At 36.8% G+C, this 27,374-nt stretch overlaps 1 protein-coding gene across 2 annotated transcripts; it reads right to left on the bottom strand.

The window, feature by feature from the left end:
* Nucleotides 1-1,588: 1,588 nt before the first annotated feature.
* On the bottom strand, nucleotides 1,589-22,624 carry LOC133789288 (disease resistance protein At4g27190-like). Of its 2 annotated transcripts, XM_062227085.1 has the most exons (8): nucleotides 21,518-22,624; nucleotides 18,599-21,403; nucleotides 17,857-18,264; nucleotides 16,035-16,478; nucleotides 12,165-13,127; nucleotides 11,843-11,930; nucleotides 11,642-11,729; nucleotides 1,589-1,803 (listed from the first exon to the last, which is right to left on the bottom strand). In XM_062227085.1, the coding sequence occupies exons 2-6, from the start codon at nucleotides 21,380-21,382 to the stop codon at nucleotides 11,901-11,903; spliced, it is 4,629 nt and encodes a 1,542-aa protein (XP_062083069.1). In that variant the 5' UTR covers nucleotides 21,383-21,403; nucleotides 21,518-22,624; the 3' UTR covers nucleotides 1,589-1,803; nucleotides 11,642-11,729; nucleotides 11,843-11,900. The 2 variants fall into 2 exon arrangements, with proteins under 2 accessions (XP_062083069.1, XP_062083067.1); XM_062227083.1 differs by lacking the exon at nucleotides 11,642-11,729.
* Nucleotides 22,625-27,374: the final 4,750 nt, after the last annotated feature.

Genomic DNA, 27,374 nt, shown 5'->3' with positions numbered 1-27,374 from the left:
GGGGATCAGACGAGAGATACTAGATGAGTCTCATACGACGTCATACTCGCTTCATCCGAGTACCACGAAGATGTACCAAGATTTACGGATGTTGTATTGGTGGCCCGGGATGAAGAAGGATGTGGTGGAGTACGTTGCAGATGCTTAACCTGTCAGTAGGTGAAAGCTGAGCATCAGCGACCAGCAGGGTTGCTTCAGCCTTTAGGTATTCCTGAGTGGAAATGAGAGGATATTACTATGGATTTTGTGGGAGGTTTACCCAGGACAATGGGGCTTCATGACTCGGTGTGGGTGATAGTAGACAGGTACACTAAGTCAGCCCATTTCCTTCCGGTGAGATGGACATATACCGTGGATCAGTATGCTGAGTTGTACATGAGGGAGATCGTATGTATCCATGGGGTTCCTAAGTCTATAGTGTCAGACTGAGATCCTATCTTCACTTCCAAGTTTTTGGGTGGTCTACAGAAGGCTTTGGGGACTCAGTTGAAGTTCAGTACAACCTTTAATCCTCAGACTGATGGACAGTCTGAGAGGACGATTAAGGTGTTGGAGGATATGCTCAGAGCATGTGTGATTGATTTTGAAGGTTCATGGAGTAAGTATCTTTCGTTGATTTAATTTTCATATAACAATAGTTATCAGTCAATGATTGGAGTGGCTCCCTATGAGATGTTGTATGGGAGGAAGTGTAGATCACCCATTCATTGGGACGAGATGGGTGAGAGGAGATATTTGGGACCAGACATGGTTCAGGGGACAAGTGAAGCTATAAAGAAGATCCGAGCTAGAATGCTCGCTTCTTGGAGTAGACAGAAAAACTACGTTGATCCTAAGCATAGGGATGTGGAGTTCCAGGTTGGGGACCACGTGTTCCTTCGAGTTTCACCTCTGCGGGGAGTGAGGAGATTTGGAAAGAAGGGCAAGCTAAGCCTTAGATTCATCGGACCTTTCAAGATCCTGGAAAGGATTGGTCAGGTGGCTTACAGATTAGCTTTGCCACCATCGTTGTCTGGAGTTCATGACGTATTCCATGTTTCTATGCTCTGAAAGTACGTCTCGGATGTAACTCATGTATTAAGGTATGAAGATTTACAGTTACAGACAGATTTGGCTTATGAAGAGCAACCAGTTCAGATCTTGGATCAGAAAGATAAAGTATTGCGGAATAAGATGATTCCTCTGGTCAAGGTGTTGTGGAGGAATAGTAAGGTCGAGGAGGTGACCTGGGAGCTTGAGACAGCAATGCGGGATCAATATCCCGAGTTATTCAGGTAAATTTCGAGGATGAAATTCTCATTAGGAGGGGATAGTTGTAACGACCCAAATTTACTAATAAGGTTTAAGGGCCTTGATTAGTGTGCCGGGAGGGCATAATTGGAATGTATGTGATTTAATGATTTAAAGCATGTTATATGGCTATTTGAATATTTGAGATGCATGACTATGTGTGTAATGACCCAACTACTCTAGACTTTGGACCATTAACAAAAACTATACATAGACACTAATCTTTAATAAAACTTACAAGTGAAATAATCATTACTTCATTAAAAACTTGTAAAAAACAAATGTTAAACTACATAAAACTCAAAGTAGGATATGTGATCCCATTGTTTTAAAAGAAAAACATAACATAATTGTAAATAAAGTTGATTACATAGTAAAGTGCGAAAAATACATATAAAACCATAATTAAGAAACTTCATCCTCAAATCGAACTCTCGGTCCTTTGATTCCATTCCGCCTTAATACACATCCCCAAAGCTTCCAAGAATCTTTCTCGCCACCAAAGCTATTTTCCTGCACATATAAACATAAATGAGTGAGCCTAATGCCCAGCACGGAAAATCTAACACATAAACCATATACATAAAATTCATAATGCAACATAAAACATATCATAAACATATGTTACACGTACTATAATGGCCATTATTACTTGGGGTCCCATAAACAAACAAGTCATATGCCCATTAGATTTGTGGGGCTTGCTAGCTAAGCAAGTCATATGCCCATAAATTTATTGGGGCTTGTTAGTTTTACAGGTCATATGCCCAAGTCTACAAACATACATAACATCACATAAAGCATAGGTTAATCATAACACATAACATAACATATATAATCCTATCCTATTTTCCTTACCAAATATACCGGGATATGAGAACAGATTTGGGACTTTGGAACACTCCTAAAAACCATAAATGGAAGGGTGAGTATACTTAAAGAGAATGAGATGAAAAGAATGGACGAATCTATACCATCAAGAATATACTTACCAAAAACCTTATGTTCAAGATCTTAGATTTCCTATCCAAGAATAAAGAATAAAGTTAGGGTGCTGAGTAGAAAACTATAAGAACTTGAAATAATACCAAATGAACTAGAGTTTTGGAATACCTTGAATGCTTCTATGAACAATCTAAACCTTGAACCGAAATGTGCTATAAACCTTACTTCCCAAGTGTTTGGTAAGCTTATAATCCCCAACCCAAGTGTTTACACTATCTCAATAACCTAGCAACTTGCAACCTCTGAACTTAGCTTGATGAATGAATAAATGGCTGGGTACTAGGTCCTATTTATAGAGTTCAAGTATGAAAATATCTTCATTTAACTTGAATAAAAATAATGGCTTTTTAAGTGAAAAATATTTGAATTATCGTTCAGCAGAGGCTAAAGACTCATTCAGAAAGATGCTGGACTTATCAAGAGGTTAAAGATTTAAAATGAGAACGTTTTCAAAAACTTTCAAAATGCACTGAAGGAGCCGATATATCGCCCCTGTAGGCGATATATCGCCTGGGCCAGCATGCCCGAGGCTTGTCGAGGTGCTTGTGCGAAGTTGTGTGTTTTTCGTATCCCCGTATTGCGATATATCGCCCCCTATAGCTGCGATATATCGGCATACGCTGAATATTTAAACACTAAATTACACAATTTTAGCTTGATTTGAATTGAGTAAACAGCCTTGACTAAGTCCTCTAACGTTTTCAAAGCTGCTGACAGACCCTAGGATATTCAAATATTACTCTTAATAAACTTATTCCTCAAAAATACTTAATTATCATTAAACATACACATGACAAGTGTTACTTTCTTATTGGGTCTATCTAAACCTTATAATATAATAAATATTACCATCAATATCAGTCATATTAATCAAACCTTAGGTTAAAACTAATATTCTTAAACTATAGGTTAAACTTAGAAATTCTACAAGTGTTACTATGAGAGTCCAAATAAAAATACTACTACTATTACTATTATACTACTATCTAACTAGCTAAGTAAAGTTCTTGGACTCTACAATGTGTATTAGTATGCATGCGGGCCTTGAATAGGTTAGAAGGGCATAATCGTAATTTTGGCCCGTTGCAGGCATAACTGTATATATATATGCGATAATTATTGAAACCACATTATTATGTGGATATATCTGTGATCTGTGATTCGAGACGATCCTAGTGAGCAGATTAGCGAAAAAGTCACGGCGGGGATTTATACCCGACTCGGGGCGAGCCTGGGGGTATAAATGGGAATTTAGAGAATATATTGGGGTATATTCTGACATCGAGGAGTATAATTAGTGATTAATCAGGTATCGGGAAGTAAGCGGAAAATATTAGAGACACTCGAGGAATTAGCGGGAATTGGGTAAAATGACCAAAATGCCCTAAGTGGATTAAAAGAGTTAGGATTAAAGGGGAGGGCATTATGGACATTTGGCTTTTAAGAGATAGGTATTACTGAGGCTTTATGCTCAGTGGAGTTTGTAGAATAAAATAGAAGTCTGAAAAGAAGGAAAAAGAAGGAAAGAAAAGAAAGAGAAAGAAGGGAAGGAAGGCAAGGTCGGTTTAGGCTTTTTCCACCATTTTCTTGAGGGTTCTTGAAGCAAAGTTTAGAGGAGAGCTAGATCAAGTTGAGCCATAAGGTTTCTGAGTTAGGCTTGAAGAATTGGAAAGGGTTTAGCAAGAGCAAACCTTCCACTTGAGGTAAAACTCTGAAGTTTCTTTAGTTCTGGTTTTAATTTTTAACTAAGGTATCTAAGCTGAATTGATGGGGAATTCTAGGGAATTGGAGCCAAGGATTTGAGGAGGAGGAAGACAAGAAAGAGTAGAGGGTATCCTAGCATCAACACTCCAGTTAAGGGTAAGGAACTTTGGTTTCAACTCTGAGAATTCTATGGTTTCTACTGAGTTTCTGAGTTTAGGGTCAACTATGGAGAATTTTGAGATTAGGGATGCATGTGCTTGGGTTTTGAGTATTTGGGATGCTTGGGATGAGTGGAGTGTGTTAATAAGCTTGTTTTTAAGTTTGGTTGAGGATTGGAAGAGTTTTGGTAAGGGTTGGCTCGGGGAAAGCGCAGGAAGGGAAAATGCAGTGTTGCCTGTCTGTGACTAGCGCTACAGCGCTAGCCTTTGGGCGCTGTAACGCTAGGCCATGCATGCTGAGGGTGTTTTGGTTCTGCTTGTAGTGCTGTAGCGCCCTCCTTAGAGCGCTATAGCGCTACCCTATTTCCAGAAAGGGGTTTTTGAGTTATTTTCAGGGGTTTTTGCCCGGGGGTTCGTGGTTCGATTCCACCACCCCGTTTGGTGGAATTGGAGCTTCCTGAGGGCTCGAGATTGGTCCTGAGGCTAGGGTTCGGACTTGAGGTTTGGTGATGATTTTGATCTATGGTTGTGTCTAGGTGTGCGCTGGGGCTCAAGGGGGATCGTGCTCAAGGATCACAGTGAACAAGGCTAGCAAATCCAAAGGTAAGAAAATTGCACCCTGTAATGCCCCGGATTCCCTAATATGGTTTAATGGCTGGATTAGTGGGCCGGGAAGGCCATAACTGTTTAATTATGCCATTAAATGTGTTTATGCATGTTTATGAGAATTATATTATAATATGATGTTAAATGCATGCATGTGAGTCCACATATGTTTACATGGGTGTTTTGGTAATTTGGCCCGTTGAGGGTATAATTGAATATTTGTTTGCATGTTAATGATATATTGTGAGACCACATTATAATGTGGATTGGTTCGAGTATTTCGGCATGAGACGGTCTTTAATTATGATTTATCGGTTTGGTCATAACAGGTTTGAGCTCGGGGCTCGGGGTGAGTCTCGGGGTGTTTTTAGTGATTAGAGCGTTACCGCGGATTTTAGGGTAATGGGATATGAATTATTGATGATTGAGAATACTGAGATTAGTGGGAATTGGGAAGTGTTAATTATGATTAACGGGATAAGTGGAAAGTACCAATTTTACCCTTGAAGTGGTTTTAGAGGCTTAGGTGACTTAAGGGTATTTTGGTCATTTGGGGTTTTGGATATATATAACTTAGGAGGGCTGTAGAAGAACAGAACAAAAATAGGGACTTGCTTCTTCCTTCCCCGTATATCACTCTTCTTCATCTCTCCTTTGAGGTTTTTGAGTTCTAGGTGGGGATTCAAGCTAGGGAATTCAAAGGCTGGGTTGGTGGACTTGGTTCAGCTGGTGAGGGAGGCTCAAAGCTGGTTTTAAGGTGAGTTTTGGCCATTGAACTCAGGTTATACTCTTTTTTCCTTTTATTTTTCAGCTCATGGTTTTTGATGTAGGAAGTGGGAATCAAAGGGAGTTTTTGTGTAGGTTTGGTTGGGATTTGATGAGGGTGAGTTATGGGTGATGTTTAGGGGTTTAATTGTGTGTTTGGAGGAGGTTTGGAGTTGGTTTGAAGGGCTGGTTTGAGAGGAAAAACACAGGGGAGAATTCTGGTGCGCGTGCTGCCTTTTTGCCTGTTCTGGGCTGGACGCCGCGGCGCAGCTGTGGTGCGCTGCGACCCTTGGCGTCTGGCAGGGAAGGCCCCTTTCTGTTTGGGGGAGCGCTGCGACGTAGCACGGGAGGGCCGCGACCCTTAAGGTCATTTTTGCCAGAATGTGGTTTTTAGCTTGGGGATTCAAACCTTAGGCCTCGGGGTTGAACTTAGTACCTGGTTGGATAGTGTTTGGTGTCCCGGAGGCTAGATTTTGGTTTGGGAACCCTCAGTTATCATTTTTATTGATGAATCCTATATTTTGGTTATGACCAGGTAACCGTCAAGGAATTTAAAGATTGATCGTTCTCAGGGGTCGTTCATATAATAATTCTCACTCGAACCAGAGGTAAGAAAACAGTGTATGTACACAGTTGCACCCTGTATAGGTACATGACATGCATGGTTTGCTATTGAAGCATGTTGGTTGATATTTGTGGACATGGATTGCATATTAAATGCTAGTGAACGCTGATTACCTGTCTATGGCACTGACTAGTCAGGGACCGACTCTAAAGTCGATGATCACGCATTGAATAGCTCCATGGCATTAATACGGGACCGACCCTAAGGTCGAAGAACTTATAAGCGCTTGCTTGGTCTAAGACTAGATGTACTTATCCAAGGTATATGACCCCGGTGACTGTTTGTCACATGGCTAGGGGACGTTGTCCACAGTTATGACTCTAGAGTTGGGAGGAAGGTTATGTTGGTGACCAATCACCATGCACCTGTCCTGATCAAACTTATGAAATAACTACTTATCAATTAAGCCCTGGTGACCCTATCGTCACATGGCTAGAGGGAGTTGTACCCATCTTTGTGAGTTTTGCTATTGTCACCCATCTGTATTGGACTGTTGGTCTTGAATGGTTACTATGATCATTGTTGATATTATGTCATGCTTTATTGTGTTTTATTGCTGGGCCTTGGCTCATGGGTGCTGTGTGGTGCAGGTAAAGGAAAGGAGAAGCGTAACCAACCCTGAGTGGAGAGCTTGGGCGATGTGGTGTACATAAAGGAGTTCTCAGAGGGACTAGGGGTTTACCCTATTTTTGCCGCTTAGGCCGGCGGGGATTGTAAATTTGAAACTGTAGCGACTCTTTTGTATTATGAATAGCTTGTAGATATTTTGAAAGGCTCATGAGTAGTTTATTTACTTAATGAAATGTACCCTTTCTCTTTTACTGGTTTTCCACCTTAACCTAATAATAACACTTAGATCACGTTTTTAACCAAAGGACTCGGGTAGCGGGTCAAATTTCCAGTTCACTGTTCACCGTAACTGTTATGGGGTAGCCAGGGCGTTACAACTTGGTATCAGAGCAATGCCAAGGTTAAGGTTCCTGTAGACTGGCTGAGTATGTACACACATCACCGAAGTCAAGCTCAACTCATGGTTGGTAACTATCTATGTGGTTACATGTATAATCGTTTAAATGTGATATATATGCTTTACTTGTGTGCATGAGATACCATGTTGAGCCTGTGCCCTGAAATATTATATCCTCCGCAAATGTGTACTGATTAGTATTGAGATTGCTGGCACCTGCTTATTAGTATGGTTGTTTATGAGTTATTATGTGATACATGCTGAGTGTTGAGTGCCATAAACATGTATCTGTTTGTGAATACTGAATGACTGTGGAATGTGATGGTTGTCTGTTTGTTCTTGGACCGTGAGGCGGCAAGAGGTTTAGTTATTACTACCTGACTGGCCGTATTGATTATTGTTTCAGTAAGGTATCAGTGACAGAATGAACCCAGAGCAGACATACACTGCAGCTGGCCAGAGTGGTCAGGGTCAGAATAATGACAATAGTCAGGGTCAAGAGAATGACCAATCCCAGATTCCACAGCCAGCACCTGCAAACTAGCAGCAGTTGTTTAATGATTTGCAGGCTATAGTGTTGAAACAGGGAGAGGAGCTTCGTCTCCTGAGACAGCAGCAAGTGCCGGTAGTGGCCAGTGTTGCAGAGGCACCTTCTGTGTCGGTGTCAGTTATTGGGCAGCTGCCTGGGGTTGAAAACAGATTAGAACCTCTATATGAGCGGTTCAGGAAACAACAACCTCCCGTGTTTGAAGGCAGTGCCGATCCTACCAAAGCTGAACAATGGATGAGAATGATTACCACTATTCTTGACTTTATGAGGGTAGTTGGTAGTGAGAGGGTGGCCTGTGCTGCCTATATGTTTCGGGATGATGCCCGGATTTGGTGGGAAGTGGTTGGCCAGACCAAGAATGTTAATCTCCTGAGCTGGGAGGAGTTTCAGACCTTGTTTAATGAGAAGTACTATAATGACGCTATTAGAGCGGCAAAAGCTGATGAATTTATGAGGCTACTTCAAGGAAGCTTATCAGTAACTGAGTATGCCTTAAAGTTTGATCGTTTGGCAAAGTTTGCCAAGGAGTTGGTGCCCACTGATGGGACCAGGAGAGAGCGCTTCTTACAGGGGCTACAGCCCAGGTTAGCCCGAGATGTATGCATCACCACTGTGGCAGGAGTTACTACTTACGCACAGGTGGAGGAAAAGGCACTCACAGCTGAGACTGCAGAGACCAAGATCTGGCGTGACAATGCAGCCAGAAGGGATTTCAGGAGGCCAGGTCCTCCATTTGTGGGTTCTGGGTGGGGTGTTGGCCCCAGTGATCAGAAGAGGAAGGTTCCTGACACCTTCCCAGTTCCAAGTCCTGACAGACGGCCCCGTGGTATTTCTGTGGGTTGTCCAGGTGGCAATGAAGCCTGGAGGTCTTATCCCGAGTGTCCTAGATGCAAGAGGCATCACTTGGGAGAGTGTAGGGCTAGGACCTACTTCTCTTGTGGAGCAGTGGATCATCTAAAATAGGATTGCCCTAAGGCAAGAAAGGAAGAACCCAAGAAGGCAGACAGCTCGGCCCCAGCTCGAGTGTTTGCATTGACTCAGGCAGAAGCTGAGGCTTCCCCCTCAGTTGTTACAGGTCAGCTACTTAGTGCAGGAACTGCTTATAATGTATTGATTGACTCTGGTGCTACACATTCCTTTGTTGCTAGTAGTATTATTGATAGGTTGTGTAGACCTTGTGATTTCTATGCTGTGGGGTTTGGTACTTTGTTACCCACTGGGGAGTTGGTTGTATCCAGGAGATGGGTCAGATCTTTGCCAGTGATTGTGGAGGGCAGAGAGTTGTCAGTGGATCTTATAGAGTTGGTTATGACTGACTTTGATATGATACTGGGTATGGATTGGTTAGCAAAGTATGGGGCAACCATTGACTGCAGAAGGAAGATGGCCACCTTTGAGCCTGAGGGTGAGGATCCTTTGATATATTTTTGAATGTTTTTGAAAACGTTATCATTTTAATCTTTAACCTCTTGATAAGTCCAACATCTTTCTGACCGAGTCTTCAGCCTCTTCTGAATGATAATTCAAATATTTTTCACTTAAAAAGCCATTATTTTATTCAAGTTAAATGAAGATCTTTTCATTCTTGAACTCTATAAATAGGACCTAGTACCCAACCATATATTCATTCATCAAGCAAAGTTCAGAGGCTGCAAGCTGCTAGGTTATTTTTGAGAGTGTAAACACTTGGGTTGGGAATTATAAGCTTAATCATTATAAGCTTACCAAACACTTGGGAAGTAAGGTTTATAGCACATTTCGGTTCGAGGTTTAGATCGGTATAGAAGCATTTAAGGTATTCCAAACTCTAGTTCATTTCAGTTTTGTTTTCCTTAAAGTTCTTATAGTTTCTACTCAACACCCTAACTTTATTCTTTATTTTTGGATAGGAAATCTAAGATCTTGAACATAAGGTTTTTGGTAAGTATATTCTTCATGGTATAGTTTGTCCATTCTTTTCATTCCTTTTTCTTCAGTATACTCACCCTTTCATTGATGGTTTTTAGGAGTGTTCCAAAGTCCCAAACCTGTTCTCATATCCCGGTATTTTTGGTAAGGAAAATAGGATAGGATTTTATATGTTATGTTATGTGTTATCTTATGATTTAAGTGTTATGTATATGTTATATGATATATTATGTATTAGGCATGGCAAAATGGGGCGGCGGGGCGGGGCCCCGACCCGACGGGGCATCTTTGCCCCGGTAAAAACGGGGCGGAATTCGGGGCGAGGCAGCGCCCCGCCCCGCCCCGGTATGAATTTAAGCGGGGCCGGGCAGCCCCGCCCCACTAGGAATTTAAACGGGGCGGGGCCGCCCGCCTCAAATTTTTTTTTTGTATACTCTAACTCAATTCTCTCTTGCTACTTATATACATAGTACGTAAAATTGACATTTTATATGTGGTTTAGAATATTTTTAATTCTATATAGACTAGAAAGAATTATAAATATTGAAAAATATGTTTTATATAATTCATCCTTATTCTTGTATTTATTTTGTAAATTTTAAAATAAAAAAAAACAAAATATAATATTTGATGGTGTAGTTGATACCAAGTGTAAAATATAAAGATTACAATAAAAAATAATATTTAGGCTTGGGAAAAATTCTAAAATTATAATTTAATGTTTCTGAAAAAAAAAAGGTTAAATGGGGCAAATGGGGCGGGGCACACCCACCCCAATTAAGCCGGGGTGGGGCGACCCGTCCCGCTCCAAGAAACTAATCGGGGCGGGGCGGGGCGGGCCGGGGCGGGCCGGGGCGGGGCGGAACGGGGCGGGGCGGAACGTGGCGGGGCAGACCCGCCCCATTTACATCCCTATTATGTATGTTTGTAGACTTAGGCATATGACCTGTATAACTAACAATCCCTAATAAATTTTGGGCATATGACTTGCTTAGCTAGCAATCCCCACAAATCTAATGGACATATGACTTGTTTAGTTTACGGGACCCCAAGTAATAATGGCCATTATAGTATATGTGACATATGTTATGATACGTTTTAGTATATGTTGATATGAATATTATGTATATGATTTATGTGTTAAATTTTCCTTGTTGGGCATTAGGCTCATTCCTTTTTGTGTATATGTGCAGGAAAATAGCTTTGGTGGCGGGAAAGGTTCTTGGAAGCTTGGGGATGTGTATTGAGGCAGGATGGAGTCAATGGACCGAGAGTTCAATTCGAGGATGAAGTCTCTTTAATTATGGTTTTTTATGTATTTTTCCGCAATTGGTTGTAAAAAGTTTTAATTAAGTTTTCATTATGTCAAAGTTATGTTTTGTTTCAAACAATAGGATCTCATATCCTACTTTAAATTATATGTAGTTTAACATTTGTTTTACAAGTTTTAATGAAGATTATGATTATTTCAATTGTAAATTTTATTAAAAATTAGTATCTATGTATAGTAGTCATTAATGGTCCAAAGTTTAGAGTAGTTGGGTCATTACAAAAACAAATAAGATTTTGCATTCTCAAATATACATTGAACAACACAAGATGGTTTAAGTGAAAATTAATCAACATTACCTTAAAAAATAACCTGGTTTCTCTAATGAACAGAATATTTCCCATTTCATTTATTCCCTCACCAAATCAGAGCAATGATTTTGCCCCATTGTATTAAGAAAACTAATTGATCATAAACCACGAGACCATCATTTCTGAATTCAAAACACATTATATTTTGAAAGTATCTTTTGTAATAAATTTACTTTAATAATTATATGATCTTCAACTCCAAAAGCAATATATGCACTTATCATATATATGAAAAGCAAATCAACCTCAAACAAACCAAATCAAAATGTTCAAACTTCAAGGACTACCACTAAAGCTTCAATCCAAAACCATGGATTCATATTGTACTAAATTCAATAAGATTGATAAACCCAATTAACAGATCACTTATACAATAGACAAATTATATCTTAGAGAAAACTATGAATATCTTAGAAACTTACTTAAGAATAAAACAAAGGACACTTTTAGTATAATCTTCCATGCAATAAATCATAGGATTATATTAGTGAGACCTGCCATAAGCACCATCTACATTAACAGCAATAAATAGCACAAATTATAGTCATTTGCATATTCTAATAACCCATTTGTATTCAGAGTAGAAAAAAAGGTGGGATTAGTAAGGAAGATGGTAATCTCACCATGTGCTTCTAAGAAAGCTCTATTCTTGGTAGGTTCCACAGGCACAAAAGATAATGATTAAGCATCCTCTTCACGATGCTGATCATCCTAAACAGATTAAGATCATTAACTGAATCACACATACAAAGACAATATACGAACTACTATCTTTCACAAGTTGAATTTGATAAAGCTCAAAGTTTCTATGAAATAAAATTTTGTGCTAATCGTTGAGAACTAACTAGTTTCAACTCAAAATGGATGAATTAACAACTTTTTTTTTTTATCCAAAACAGTAATAAGAATTGAAAACATAGATATACAATGAATAAATTAGGTTACCATTTCTTGAGCGAATAAATGTTGTAAATCTAATCCAAAATCGGAATCATCTTCCCAATCTTTTGTTAGGGTTGTATCAACATTTCCCTCCCAAATTTTTGTGAGGGTTGTATTAACATCTCCCTCCCAAATTTCTACACCTTCAGCTTCGACTGTGTCGAATAGTGCGGAGGTACATATATTTCCATGGGAAAATCTCCTCATCTCAGGGCATCCCTCCAAAGATATTTTTTTCAAATTTGGAAAACTCATAACTTCATTTCCTGAGTAGAAGCTTTCAAGACTGGGCAAATCCAAAAGCGTTAATTCCTCCAATCTCTGGAAAATAAACTCATGGTGTTCACTTTCTACTATTTGACCTTCCTTATAATAATCTCTATTAATAATCTCCCTCATTCGTTTGCAATCAGTTATGCTCATATGTTTGAGATGTACCAGAGTCCCTGAGGTTGAGGAGGCGAACAGATACGTCAGCCTATGACATTTTGATACATAAAGAGTTTTCAATTTGTGGAAAGACATAAACGATGGCGCAAAGCTCTGTAATCTGCCAAATTCCCGAACATACAAAAATTCTAAGTTTTGAAAGACAACAGAATTTGATGGTTGGGCATATTCTGGGTCTCCAAACAGATGATTCATCGTATGATCATTGTGAATACCCAGTTTCTTTAAACTTGTGTTGACTAGTTCATAAGTCTCACCATCTCCGGATTGTTGTTGTTGGTGATGCTGATGCCCATCCACAAAAAAACCACTCAACCAAAGTGTATCAATATTATGATATTTCTGAAGGAAGTTGAAATTTGATAGAGCAATTGATTTATCACGGGATGAGCAGTTCAAGACAAGTTGGGAAAGGTTGCCAAAGATGGACATCATTGAAGATTGACTCATGTCAAATATCTCCTCTATTACTTCACCCCAATCAGTCTCCAACAATTTTAAGTTAGGGAAAATGACCTACAAAACGAACAGATGATAAATAATGTATTAAAGAAATTAATTAATTTGGGAAATCAGTTATAAAGTACAATAATTCAATTCATGATATATACTTGCAATCGCCAACAAGATCTTAACTTGTTAGCTTAGTATTTTTAATATACAAATTTAAATTGTGTCATCTTTAAGAAAAATAACAAGGACTAATATTTGTTTTGAAATATAACTTCACAATATAAATTTTTCTTATAGAAAACCTTTTTTTTGTTGCACTTTTTCGTTGTAAAATTTTCATGGCGAAGGTAGACAACTTAGAGCACTTCCAATGGAGGAGGTAAAATATCTTATTCTTTATAATATAGAGAAAAAATGATTAAATAATATTCCAATGGGTGATATAAACTTATATATTTTTTACTTAAATGAATAGTATTTCTCTATATGTAGTGAAGCATTATTGACACTATTGACACTATTGACAAACCAAAACCCTACACATCCCGGTTTTGATTATTGGGATACCGAGAACACTCGATTCTATGGAGCCTGACATTGCCCACACTTGCTTATTTCTCTCCACAGCAAAGGAAATTTGGGATACTTTAGTTAAGAAGACTTATATCATATCTACCAAGTAAGAATGCAAGAATGCAGATTTGTGATATGAAGCGGGGGAGGTCTTCTGTGGCGGTCTACTTCCACAAACTACAAGCATTGTGGGAAGATCTTGATTATAGCTATTATCAGCACATTGAAATGAAATCAGAAGTGAAGTTGAGAAAGTCCATTGAGCGAGAATGGATATTCAAGTTTTTGGTTGGTTTGCAAACAAACCATTTTCCATCCATTTGGGAAATCTATCATCAAGTTCTAAGAGCACTCCCAATAGATGAGATAAAATGTCTAATTCTTTATAATATGGAGAAAAATTTGTTAAATAGTCTTCTAATGGGTGATGTAAACTTATATTTTTTTTACCTAAATGAATAGTATTTCTCTATATGTAGTGAAATACTATTCATCAAGCTATAAATATTTTATTATTTTTTTATAAACTTTTGTATATATATGAGTGTGATACTATTATATTTAATTATTTTATTTCTTAAAATGAATAAAATATTTTAAAAAATATAATATTTAAATGATGTAGAGAAAAAAATAGAGAAGTTGATATGTGATATAATGTAAAAGTTTGAGGTAAATTATAAAAAAAATATGTTTTGGTGATGTATTTTGTAATACACTTTCTCTATAATATTTATTTAAAACTCACAAAAACATTTTCCATAAGCTCATTTATACATATATTTATAATAGCTATGCACAAACTCTAATTAATCCATATCTACATTTACATAACATTTACATATCCTTTATATAATATTTTAATATTATTATTTTTCTTTATAAGCTTGCTCTCTCCCATTTAGTATATATTTATTATTTCTTTTTTCTTTTTCAATTATTTTATTTTACTTTAATTAATAAAATATGTTTAAAGATATAATATTTAAATGATGTAGAGAAATATATAGAGAAGCTGATGTATGGTATAATGTAAAACATAGAGGTAAAATAAAAAAATGTATGTTTTGGGGAGGTATTTTAAAGGATGGAGTACATCATCCATTTGGAGTGCTCTTACTTTTGTTGTGTGGTTTGACTTTAAATAGTCACAATAAAGATTTTTTGTGTAAATTAAATTATCTTATAAAATTAATCATATCTAGGCAATGATGGAGCTAGGAGGATTTGGGTAGCTACAATCCCATAACTTTTTTTTTACTATGTATTTTTTTTTAAATAATTAATATTTCTTCTATATAAAAAGTGTGTAGATAACATAAATTATTGATTTTAACGATTTGTTTTGTTAACTTTAATGGAATACTCTAAATATTTAACAAAATATACCATTAAAACTAAAAAAAATAGATATTTATCAATTATATTAATATGAATTCAAATATTATAAAATATCATTATTCTAATAATATTTAATATAACATTACATATATAATAATTATATTAATATAAATTCAAATTCAAGGATTATAAAATGTATACCTAGATATTTAATAATTATAGTATTATAAATTTAAATGTTATAAAATATTTCTATGATGATAATAATATATTATCTTAATTTTTTATTAATTATATTAGTATGAATTTAAATATCATAAAATATTATTATAATAATATTTAATACAAAACTACATATTTAATATGTATATCAATATATATTTAAATATTATTATTATAATAAATATTGTTATTATAATGATATTTAATACAAGACTAGATATTTAATACTTATTTTATAAATATTATAAAATATTATTATAATAATAATATATAGGGCAACACTTCGGTGCAGCCAACTTTTTGGTTGCACCGGTGCAGTTAATTTTTCATTTAGTATATTTATATCATTCTTTTATACATAATATTGTTTATTTATTTGAAATTTATATGACAATGATACAAATTTAATAAATATATTTAATAAATTTTATAAATGAAACTAAGCAAACGTGCATTTCACGTTATTTGAATCTAGTAAATATATTTATATAAATTTATATGGATCCCCTTTAGAATAAAAGAAAAAATTGTACATTTAAATATTTTATATATAAATTGGCATAAATTTTATTAAAAATATTTTTGATTCCTTAATATATTATACTAACTCTGTCACTGGTTACATGATAAGAGACTAGAAAAATAAATAATAATGTACTGAAAAGAATTATGCCACTGACATAACTAGCCATCCCATTATAATATTGTAGTGTAGTTTGTATCATTAAATAGTAGAATGGAGAAGTTGTGTTATGAAATTAAAATTACCGTACCTACTTTCTTAAACCATATTATTAATAAGTAGATGATTAGCAGGTCAAAGAAAATGAATACCTTATTATCTTTGAACAGACTTTGTCTAGCCGCCACCGACTCCATTTCTTCATGCTTTTTGTCATTAATAGTACATGTCTTTGTAGCCATGGAATTACTGATAAATACCTTCAGTTTGGGACAATTGCATATATGCAGTGTAAACAATGATGGACATTCAATGCAATCTCCTTCACAAAACTGGATAACATTTGGAAGATCCTCAAGCACAAGAGATTCTAATTTGGGGAGTAAAATATTTTCTAATACTATTCCTTTGCTTCCCGTTGATTCCTCAATAACTATTACCTCTTCAATCATCTTACATGCAAATACTCTTAATTCCTTAAGTTGTACAAGACATTGAGCCATGGCTGATGATAAGAGATACTTTAATTTATTACATTCTGTAACATGTAACTTTTTTAAGTTGTGGATGTAAGAAGTTACATTGGGGAATGCAATCTGAAAATAAAACAAGTAGGATAAGAAGAATTGTATATTTTCCTTATGCACGCATGCACTCTAAAAATTTATTCCAGTTAACTTTGGAAATGGACTATGAAAAACATACTTACATAATTCCTTATGTTGTTTTTATTTTAATTCCTTAGAGAGCATTGGTTATTTTTATGGTTGGAACAAGTGATCTGAATTGAATATATAATGTGTATTTTGAATATCATTTGCCACCTCTATTTTTTTTAGTATTGCTAAGGAACAATGTTTGGTGTACAACAATATTTAATGTGGTGCGATTCAATATTAAATCTCGTATATTTTATTTTAAATTAAAATATATGAGTTCTGACATTGATTTACACCAATCATAATATACGATGTTGGACATGCCAAATACCAATGTTTTTTTTTCCTCTTCCGCCCATTTTCTAATTAATAAACCATCATACAACAAAAGATTAAAGTTAATTTAGTAATAAATTGTGACTAAGAGAATATTAGATGTTATTTGATTTAAAGTGAAAGATATTAGAGTCAAGAGAATCTATTAGGATTTTATCTTTTTAATTATATTCAAATAGACTACTTTATATAATAATAATAATAATAATAATAATAATTTCAAAGCAGATCATATGATAAATTCTGATGACCTCGTCAGAGCTTGTGCATTACTTTGTGTAAACATGATGTAAGATTTACCCCAACTCCTTAAATGAAATGAAATATGTAATAACTCTCAATATTAATTGTGAATTTGATTTTGGACTTTGAAGATTTGATGGATGTGGTAAACTATCGAAAAAATGGCAATAATATTTTTATACATTCTTTTATTATTTATATTTGTGATTACAATTAAGAGAAAACCATTCTCTTTTACATTTTTTTAATGGTTAAGGATATTGTGAGGGCAAAAGAGAATGTAAAATAAAATACATTTAGCATTTCTCTTAAAAGATTATTTCAACTTTTCTAAGGTAATACAATAAAACATTTTTTCTAGTCAATGTATTAAACTTTAGTATATATTGTTTTTTTTGTATTTTTTTTAATTGGATAGCATTTTAATCTATTTTTTTGCTTTATAATTTATTTGTATATACAACAATTGTAGTTGTTTCCTTACAATTGTCAATATTTTTTTCTTAGATAAGTGTTTTATCATATGCAGTTGTCGATATATATTGTTAGAAGACATATTACTGGACTGTCTTCATTTTGAGCATATGCATGGGTAAAGTATTAGAGTCATTTTCATTATTAAACATTGAACTCCTAAAAAAATGGTCTCAAGTTGGAAAATGGTAAGCTTTGAATATCTGTATATATATAATGATGAAAAAAATTTGAAAAGAGAAAAAAAATCTAAATTACTTACCTTTCCATTGAAGAGATGTTTTGCTATGACCTTCATTTCATCGTCATCAACTGACATTTCTTTGATGCAAGAATCTTCTGAGCAAAATGTTTTGAAAGCTGGAAGATAGGAGAGGCTAAGAGTTTCTAGTTTGGAGAACAAAATATTCTCTTGCAGCATTCTTTTTTCTCCTAGTTTCCTCCTTATTAGAATTTCTTCCACAACCAAACAATCATCTACTTTCAGCTTCTTCAGGTTTACAAGCCTTTCAACCATAGGGAAACAGAACAAATATTTTATTTTGTTGCAGCTTTCTACTGTTAAGCTTGTTAAGTTTTGTAGGTCAAAATTTGATGGAAGTTGGTCTGGCCATAATGTTACTACATTCATTTTTAAAATCTCCAGTTCCTTCAAGTCAGGAAGCGAAACCTGCAAAGCCAATTATAATTGCATAAATTAGTTGAGACTGAAGTATTTCAAAATATATATTTAAAAATTAAAATAAATAATTAGCTATAACAACTAATATTTTTTTATCGAAACAAGATGTATTCGCTACATTGCAACTCAAGTAAAGGTTAGAAATTAAGGTGTGATTATTCACTCAAGTATTCATCCATTTAAGAAATAAATAATAAAATATTCCATTCTACCCCCCAAAAAAAACATTACACTTGTTAACCAGTTAATAATATTAGAGATTGTCAATCCAAACTTTATAAGTGTATAACTAAGTGTGCTTGTATAATAAAAAGAGTTGTACCGTTCCACTGAATAAAGGCTTGGAATAATCTATCATTGAAGACGCACAAGTTTCCTTCAGCTGGGAGCAATAGAAGTGGACAAAGTTTGGTAAAGATTGTAGGCTCAAAAAGCGCAATTGCAAAGACTCAATCTTATCGGTAGCTTCATCATCTTCTCTCCCACTGGTCACTATCTCTTCCATCATCTCACACTCACTAACGGTAACATGATGAAGTAGTTTGACGATAGAAAGAGGGAACAGATTCTTCAATCTATCACAATTGCTCACTTCTACTTCTCTCAATTCCTTGAATGAGCCTACTGGGAGTTTACCATGGCATATCATTTCCAAGCTTGTTAAATTTCCAAGATCTAACGACTCCAAACATGGAAAGGCGTGATGAGAGTGAATCAGGTCTGTAGAATCAATGACGTATTGAAGTCCATTATTATTACGAAACATAAGATGCTTCAATCGAGGAAAATTCTCTCTATCGAGATCACGAACAAAATTGTTGACATCCATTAATCTCTCTAACGATAAATATTCAGACATTTTCTTCAGCCATACAAGCCCAAGGGCATTTAATTCTTTCATTTGACAGAGATTTAAGTGCAAACACCTTGAAGATCCATTTGCATAATAATCAAAGTCATGGATTCCTCCAATAGATATTTGGTATCTCTCCAATTTTTCACTAAACAACCCCTTTGGTAAAACTTTTTCACTTTCTACGCTTAAATATAAAACTGTTAGCCGTTGCAAATTCTTTATCTCAATAAGACTTGCATTTCTTCTTTCTTTCATACCACCTTCTTCAGTCTCCCATCCTTGAAATGTTTGTGGGATATAGAGCTCCTCCAATTGTCTCAAATTTGAAATGACATTCGGCTCGATGACTTCTAAGTTTCCACAATTTTGTAAATCCAATAGTTGCAAATGGCATAATTCTCCTATTTCTTTTGGCAACCTCTTTATGGAAGAGTAGGATAGATCAAGAACTTTTAAATTCTTCAAGTCCCCAATGATGGAAACGTCTTGTAGATTGGTATAACTTAGACATAATGTTTGGAGATTTTGAAGGGAATGAAAGGATGTCGGTAATGATTTTATACGTGCACCTTCCATACCCAAAGCTTCAAGCTCCCTTGTTTGTTCAAAAAAGTTCTCTGGAATTGAATTTAGAGACCAGCTAGATAGAAGAAGTAATTTTGCCCTTGGACATTCCAATTTTTCAGGAAGCTTACCAAAATCATCATAGTCAAGTAAGGAAATTGCTTTAGCCGCTTTATATCCTTCATGACTGGCAAAATCATCAACACTTTTTATGTTACTCATCCTATGCTTATCTTCTGATGCTATAACTATGCAAACATCACGAATAACATCATGCATCTTCACATAATTTTCATTTTCACCATCCAACAAGAGACAGTGAGATTTCAATTTATCAACCAATGAATTCACCCTGTTTCTTGCTTTTTTCATCGTGTTGATGCCTTGAAGCAAGCGCCAACCCACACTATATCTCACCAAGTCCTCGACTCCTATTTCTTGATCTTCTTTATGTAAAGCACAAAGCAATAACAATGATTTCACCTCCTCGTGACTTCCGAGAAAATCATAACTCATCCTTATACATGAGTACACCTTCATATCCACTCCATCTATGTCTCTAAAGTTTGAGCTTCGTAGGTGTTCCAATGCATCCTCCCATGTGGACAATACTTTGCCTTTTAAAGCATGTGCCACTGCTGCAATGGCAATTGGTAAGCCTGCACATTCGCCGACGATCAAATAGGCCAAAGAATTGAAATCTAGAGTTTCAACTATATCTCCAATAATTTTCTTAAACAAACTTATAGCCTCCCTTGAGTCTATAACGTTAATAAAGAAAATATTACTCTCAGCAATACCCATGAAGTTGTGTAAAACATCTCGATATCTAGAGGTTAGTAGCATCTTGCACTCATCATGGATTCCGATAGCTTCTAGATCGAGTTCCTTCCAAATGTCGTCGAGAATTAATAGAATCTTGTTTTCTCGCTTCAATCTCGTTCGAAGTAGATCAGCTCGTACGTCCATACTTTGTGTTTGCCCAAAACTTAGCTGGAGCTTTTCAGCAATATCTTGTTGAATCTCTTTCATATTAGGTGTTTGTGAAATAGTCGTCATAACCACCTTGCTAAATAACTCCGCTTTCTCAACCCGTTTAGCAATTTCTTTAGCAAGCATAGTTTTGCCAATTCCACCCATGCCATGCAAGCCTATCCTGCTCCTATTATCATCTCTCAGAGCTGCCATTATGCCCTCCAAAATTTTCCTCCTCGAATCAAAAGTCTCGTAGCCTTTGGTTATTGCAAAGGAGCTTTCCATCGGAGGACGATAAGAAATCGTATCAAAACTGCTTTTTTTTAAGATTGCGCATACATCGAATGACATCTTCTTTGCTTTCCTACTCAGTTGATGCCGCGTCACCAAATGCGGGAGGGATCCACAAGAGCACACAGCCTTTGCATGGCCTTCATGGTTAAGAAATGTCTGAGCCTCTTCGGAGATCCGATCAACGCTGCTCAGCCAGCTTTGAACATCAGTTTCAATTTCTTGACAATTATTTTTGGCTTCCTCAACACGATGTTGTAATCTATCTCTGGCATTCTTCAGCTCTTGCATTCGAGTTTTGAGGTTATCTACATTCCCTGCGTAGCAAAATAGATAACCCAATTGTCGACCGACTGGTGCCACTGTATACTCGGCAATCTTTGCGACAATTGAAGTTGCAATTGAAATAGCAAAATCCATGCTTGATTCTCTCCCAATTTACTAGTGAGTAAAATTTAAATACAAGAGCAAGTTATACAATGATATAAAATTTAACAAAATATTGAAAACCAGAACAAAACAAATGTTTTTATGAAAAGGCAGCAAGGCACACACCTGATCGTCTTTTTATGGATATTGTAAGTTGAGAGATCAATAGCTAAGCCAACAGTACCCTTTTTTTCTTTATCTTTTTTCTTCAGAAATTAATGTCTATAAAGTAGTCAAGAAATTTTTTTTGTGGAAATTACAATTAAAATAAGATCAAATCAAAGTAGGAATATTGTGACAAACAGAGGACAAGGGAAAACTAAAGACAGAATAAACTACAGAAGCTCTTATTTTTTATATAATTTTTATCATAATGTAGAAAATAAAAGACGAATAAGAGAGTGAAAATTACAAACAACACTTGAGAAGATGAAAGTGGGATCCCAAATTTCTTTTGAGTTTCTGTAAAATATTAAAAATACTTTTAAAATATAAAATATTTGAACAAAACTTACCTGAACTCTTCTAAAGATGTTGCTGACCACTAATGAACAGAGAATTTTTTTTTTTAATATCGATTCAAAGTGGGAAATAGCAGCAAGAAGAAAGAGTAGAATTTTTTTTTTAATATCAATTCAAAGTGGGAAATAGCAGCAAGAAGAAAGAGTAGAATGTTTTTTTTTTAATATCAATTCAAAGTGGGAAATAGCAGCAAGAAGAAAGAGTAGAATTTTTTTTTTTTAATATCAATTCAAAGTGGGAAATAGAAGCAAGAAGAAAGAGTAGATTTTTTTTTTTTTTTTAATATCAATTCAAAGTGGGAAATAGCAGCAAGAAGAAAGAGTAGAATTTTTTTTTTTTAATATCAATTCAAAGTGGGAAATAGAAGCAAGAAGAAAGAGTAGATTTTTTTTTTTTTAAATGTGGAACACAATATAGAGAATGGTATGAAAATGATTGGAACAACAATGACTCAAAACTCAAATGCAACAAGTGAAAATGGTAGAGAAGATGAAAGGGGAAATTTAGTGAATGAAGAAGATGAACTCAGAATTCCAAGAAAGAGAGAAAGAGAGAGAAAGCTCAAAGTTGGAAGTGAACAAGAAAAGTAGAGAAAGTGAAGGGCAACAGGCTATAGCAATAGGAAGTTCTAATAATAATGGCATCAACTTTTTAATATGGGAAGCTAGGTATCGATTCAAAGACTAAATTGCTCTTACTATCTTCAATATATAATTGATGATGATGCTCTTTATGGGATGCTGCACGATATCTTTAATATCTAATCGATGCTCCTTATTATACTATATTTAAAGAAAATTTTGTGTCAAATTTAGCACCAAAAATTAGTTAATGTTATATTTAGTCTAATATGATACACTTTTTAGAACATCATTGGACTCATATTTTTTTGTAAAATGTGTTAAATAGCATTGTACTAGTTTTTTGGCACTTCATGAGAAATGCTTCATGATGCAAAATGAGTCTTAATGTGTATGAAAGTAAGTAAATGTCCGTATTTTTAATTTTGTAGTAAAATAGCCTAACAACTTTTTTAATTTTACATATTACTATATATGTCATTTAGCAAATTACTATTTTATTCTTAATATTTTAATATTATGATATATGTATATTAGTTTTGTTTAATTAGTTTTTTTTATGGGTTGTTGAATGATATACCATATCACAATACATATACTAAGTTGAAAAATAATATACTAACAAAACTTACAAAATTATTACTAAAAAATGTATACTATGCTAACAAAACTATATACTACCCTTAAAATGTGTTAAATAGCATTTCACTAGCTTTTTGGTACTCCATTAAAAATAATTTTTGGCAAACTATTATATATATATAAATTCATTTTTAAAAAGTTATATAAATATATTATTATTATTTATTTCAGAAATTTTCAACATTCTATTAATTTACTTTACTAGTCAACAAAAAGAAAAAACATTCTATTAATTGAAACTTTGGAATAAATGGTGTATCCTAATTCATATTTAATTAAGAGTAACTTTATATATATATATAAATATATATATATATATATAAAAAATAACTTTCTTCTCTTATTTTTTCAGAGGAAACTACACTCTATACGTTTAGTATAAAATTATAATTCAACAATTGTAGTTTTAAAATATCCGGTATATTTTTTTTATTATAAGCATTCAAAATATATTTTTTTTAAATGAAAAAAATAGTATGTTTTTTGTTATCTATATTTGAAGTGTAATGATATGTGCAGCAAAACATTAAACCAACTAACTTAGTAGTTTCTTTTAACCAATCACATTTATTTTAGATTAGACCCACTGTTTTAAAAAATAATATCACATCAGTTGCATAATTTTAGTGCACATATCATTATTCATATTTGAAATCTCAGTGTTTCTCGACCCGTGAACAATTTTCGGCATGATTTTTTTTTATGACCGTGTATATTGTAGTTATTTAGAGCATCCTGCAAATTTTCAGAAAATTCCGAATAGGTTAGAGTACCGAAAACTAGGTTCAAACATGTTTTCCATACGCGTAAAAAAAATTAGTCATGCGTGCAAGAACATGTTTGAACCTAGTTTTCGGTATTGTAAACTATTCAGAATTTTCTAAAAATTGCGTCGATGCTCTAAATAGCTACAATTAAGGATGTAAATGGGGTGGCTCGGCCCCGCCCCGCCCCGGATCCGCCCCGACCCGCTAAGCTTATGCCCCGACCCGACCCGCCCCGTTAAGGCATTTGATGCGAGTCGGGTCAAACCCGCCCCGGATGTGATGGAGCGGGTCAGACCCGACCCGGCAAGGTTTTTTTTTTCTTTAATAAAAGAAAGACTAATTTTTTAAAATATGTTACAATATAAAAATAAATGGCAAAAAAATCTCCCATACTAGACATAAATGAGCTACCTAAGTTTTTTTATAAATGGTCTTTGTATGCCCTAAATATCCACGAGCTATTAGCGAGCTGAGAAAGGACATGATTATATCAGCCACGTGGATGTCACGTACCCGGAGCTGTTGTTACCAGGTCCTACCTCTTTAGCTCGAGGTAACCAAAGGCTTAATGAGATTACTAAGGAGTCGGGTCAGAAGTATGGACACCACGGGCTAAGAATACATCATGCTCAAGGTACGAGCTTGAGTTGGCACCTCTGACCCCTTATAAAGTCAACCACGCAATGTAAACGTGCATGTATCAGACATCACATGTCTGATACATCCCTGAATTCTCGGACACGCAGCATAAACGTGCGTGTTCAGGCACCCACGACTGGGTTGGGCCGCGCGGCCCATTATCCCCCTTACCTATTGATTAGACCACACTTCATTGTCAGGTTTTAGGAATTAATCATGAATGTCATAGAAGTGACATGATGGGTAAGAAGGTCACGGAATGACCCTCCTTGCCAACCCCCAGATGCCCTCTCCCTATAAATATGGAGACCCTGGGAGTTGCAAAGGGTTGGATTCTATGGTGTAAAGAAATACCCTGTAAAGAATACAAGAAAGAGAGCAATAATATTGGTTGGTGGACTAGAAGGATTTTAACCTTTGAACCACCTAAAAAAGTATTCGTGTTATCATTTTATTTTAAGATCATTCATCTGTTACGGTTCATCATTTAGCATTAATCCCACTCTTTATTCTATTAATTATCTGTTGCCGAAGAACCACGTCAACAGTTTGGTGCTTTCATTGAGAGCTGTTAGATTGGTGCTATCGCAAATATCCAACCATGGTAATCACTCGCTCAAGACATGGTAACGAGGCGGACCAACACGATGGGCAGGAGGCCCATCATGCTACCATTTCCGATGATCAGAACCCTGAGGTTTAGCAGCGGCCGGGCAAGCAGCCAATAGGCCCAGATGACACTGGAAGTTCGGCTCCCTGGCCACCTAATCCGAACCCAGATTTCCACACGGCAGTGGAAATGGAAAATGCACAGCTGAGGAGTCAACTGGCGAAAGCTAACCAGTAGATTCAAGAGGTTTTGGCCCGACTACCCCCTCTTACAACCGACGCTAACATCGGAAAGAGGCAAGGCGAGACTCATAAGTCCCGCCGGGGTAATCGGTCCAGGCCCGGTCGGTCGGTCGGTCAGACCCCTGATATCAAACTCTACTCCTACATCGCACCACTGAGAAATCACTTTTGAGGAACTACCTAGGGTCGAGCAACAGTACAGCCGATCGGTCTGGACCTCAACTCCCAACTTACTTCTGCCCTCGACCGCGCCCAGGAGGGCTCGAGGGAGCTCGTGAAGGAGATCTGGGGAGGGCTCACAGCAACAGCCCACCCCGGCCAACCGTTCTGCACCTCGCTCAGATCGCCGAGCACAGGACGCGGAGGATGGTAGAGCGGAGCGGCTGCGACCTAACCTGATCCATCCTGACGGGACTAGGATCGCATCTCCGGTCAGGCATCCTCCTTCACTAATAAGATACCCGTCTCCTCCCCGACCAGTCCGAGACATCCCGGCTCATGGGAGCAGTAGGAGAAATCCTCCTTCCGTTGGGCCTTCCCATCGTAGTCGGGCGCCCAGAGAAGTCCCGGATCCTCATCCCCAGCGGCGGACGTCGAGCTTCTCAAATGGGAGTCATAGGACCGGAAGCCGCCGAAGTGATCTCTCCGGCGGAGACCTGCGCCAACGCTTGAGCTTGGCGCAAAGTCCTCAGGCAGCCCCAAGGGGCGACCTCTGAGATCGTCTGAACTCTCAAAGAGGAGACCCAGTGGGAAATGGCAGCCGTGCTCGTCAAAGGGAAGACCTGTCCGAAATACGTGACGACGGGAACGTCCCATATAATTTATCTCAAGATAGGAGGGACAATAACCCGCCAAACGCGTACAATGGATCCAGAGTTGTTGAACAGCCCCGGAACAACCAGGGAGGTCAGGACAAAACTCTTGAGTGTCTGGCTCAGATGGAGGAGCTGATGAGGAAGCTCCTGTCAGAAAAAGAAAAAGATGAATATGATTCAGGGGACGAACTTGAGCTATTCGCCCCCGGAATAGCAGCAACGGCGTATCCACCCGGTTTCCGTATGCCTCACTTGTCCAAATTCAACGGAGACGGGGACCCATCAGATCATCTGGGTATGTTCAATACCCTGATGATGGCCCACAACATTGGTCCCGAGCTGAGGTGTTTAGTATTTCCGTCTACCTTGACTGGGTCGGCCAGACAATGGTTCAAACAGAGTAAGAGACAGTCGATCAGCTCGTGGAAAACTTTCTCTACCGACTTCAAGAGGGCATTCCGAGCTTCCCAGGCTGCCCGCGTCAAGGCCGACACCCTGGAAAACATAAGGCAGCAACCCGACGAGCCTCTGAAGGCTTACCTGAGTAGGTTCGCGAACGTCGCTGCTCGGGCCAGAGACGCAGATGACAGCTCCAAGCTCATGGCTTTGAGAACTGGGATCCTCGTCGGAGGGGGACTCTGGAAAGAGATACAAAGGAAGGGAGTCAGCACCGTAAATGAATTCCTAAATAGGGCCCAGGGTTGGATCAACCTGGAGGAGGCGCAAGCCTCAGCCGCAGGAACCAGCCAGGCCCCTGAACAGCCCGCTGGAGTGGGAACGGAGGTCGTGACAGCGACCCAGACCGTTACATAGAATAACCAGTTTGGTGGAGGCAAGAGAAAAGGGAGCAGCGAGGGCAACCAGCACGGCCCAAAGAAGAACAAGTCCGTAGAAAAATTTAAGCCGGTCTACATGACTTATACCGAGCTCACCCACTCTAGGGAGAACATTTTCCTAGCAAACTCTGCTCGCCTCCCCTGGAAGAAGCCAGAACCGTTGAAGCACCATAAGGGCAAGCGGGACCCCTCCAAGTTTTGTTGGTTCCACAATGACGTTGGCCACAATACCGATGATTGTAGACACCTGAAAGATGAGATCGAAACTCTCATCAGAGCCGGACCTTTGGCTCAGTATGCGCGGAATAGAGTTCCCGCAGGACATCCAG

The sequence above is a fragment of the Humulus lupulus genome, chromosome 7 (assembly GCF_963169125.1).
Source record: "Humulus lupulus chromosome 7, drHumLupu1.1, whole genome shotgun sequence".
Taxonomy (NCBI): Eukaryota; Viridiplantae; Streptophyta; class Magnoliopsida; order Rosales; family Cannabaceae; genus Humulus; species Humulus lupulus.
The sequence above is the reverse complement of the archived record's forward strand: the minus strand, read 5'-3'. Positions and strand labels throughout refer to the sequence as shown.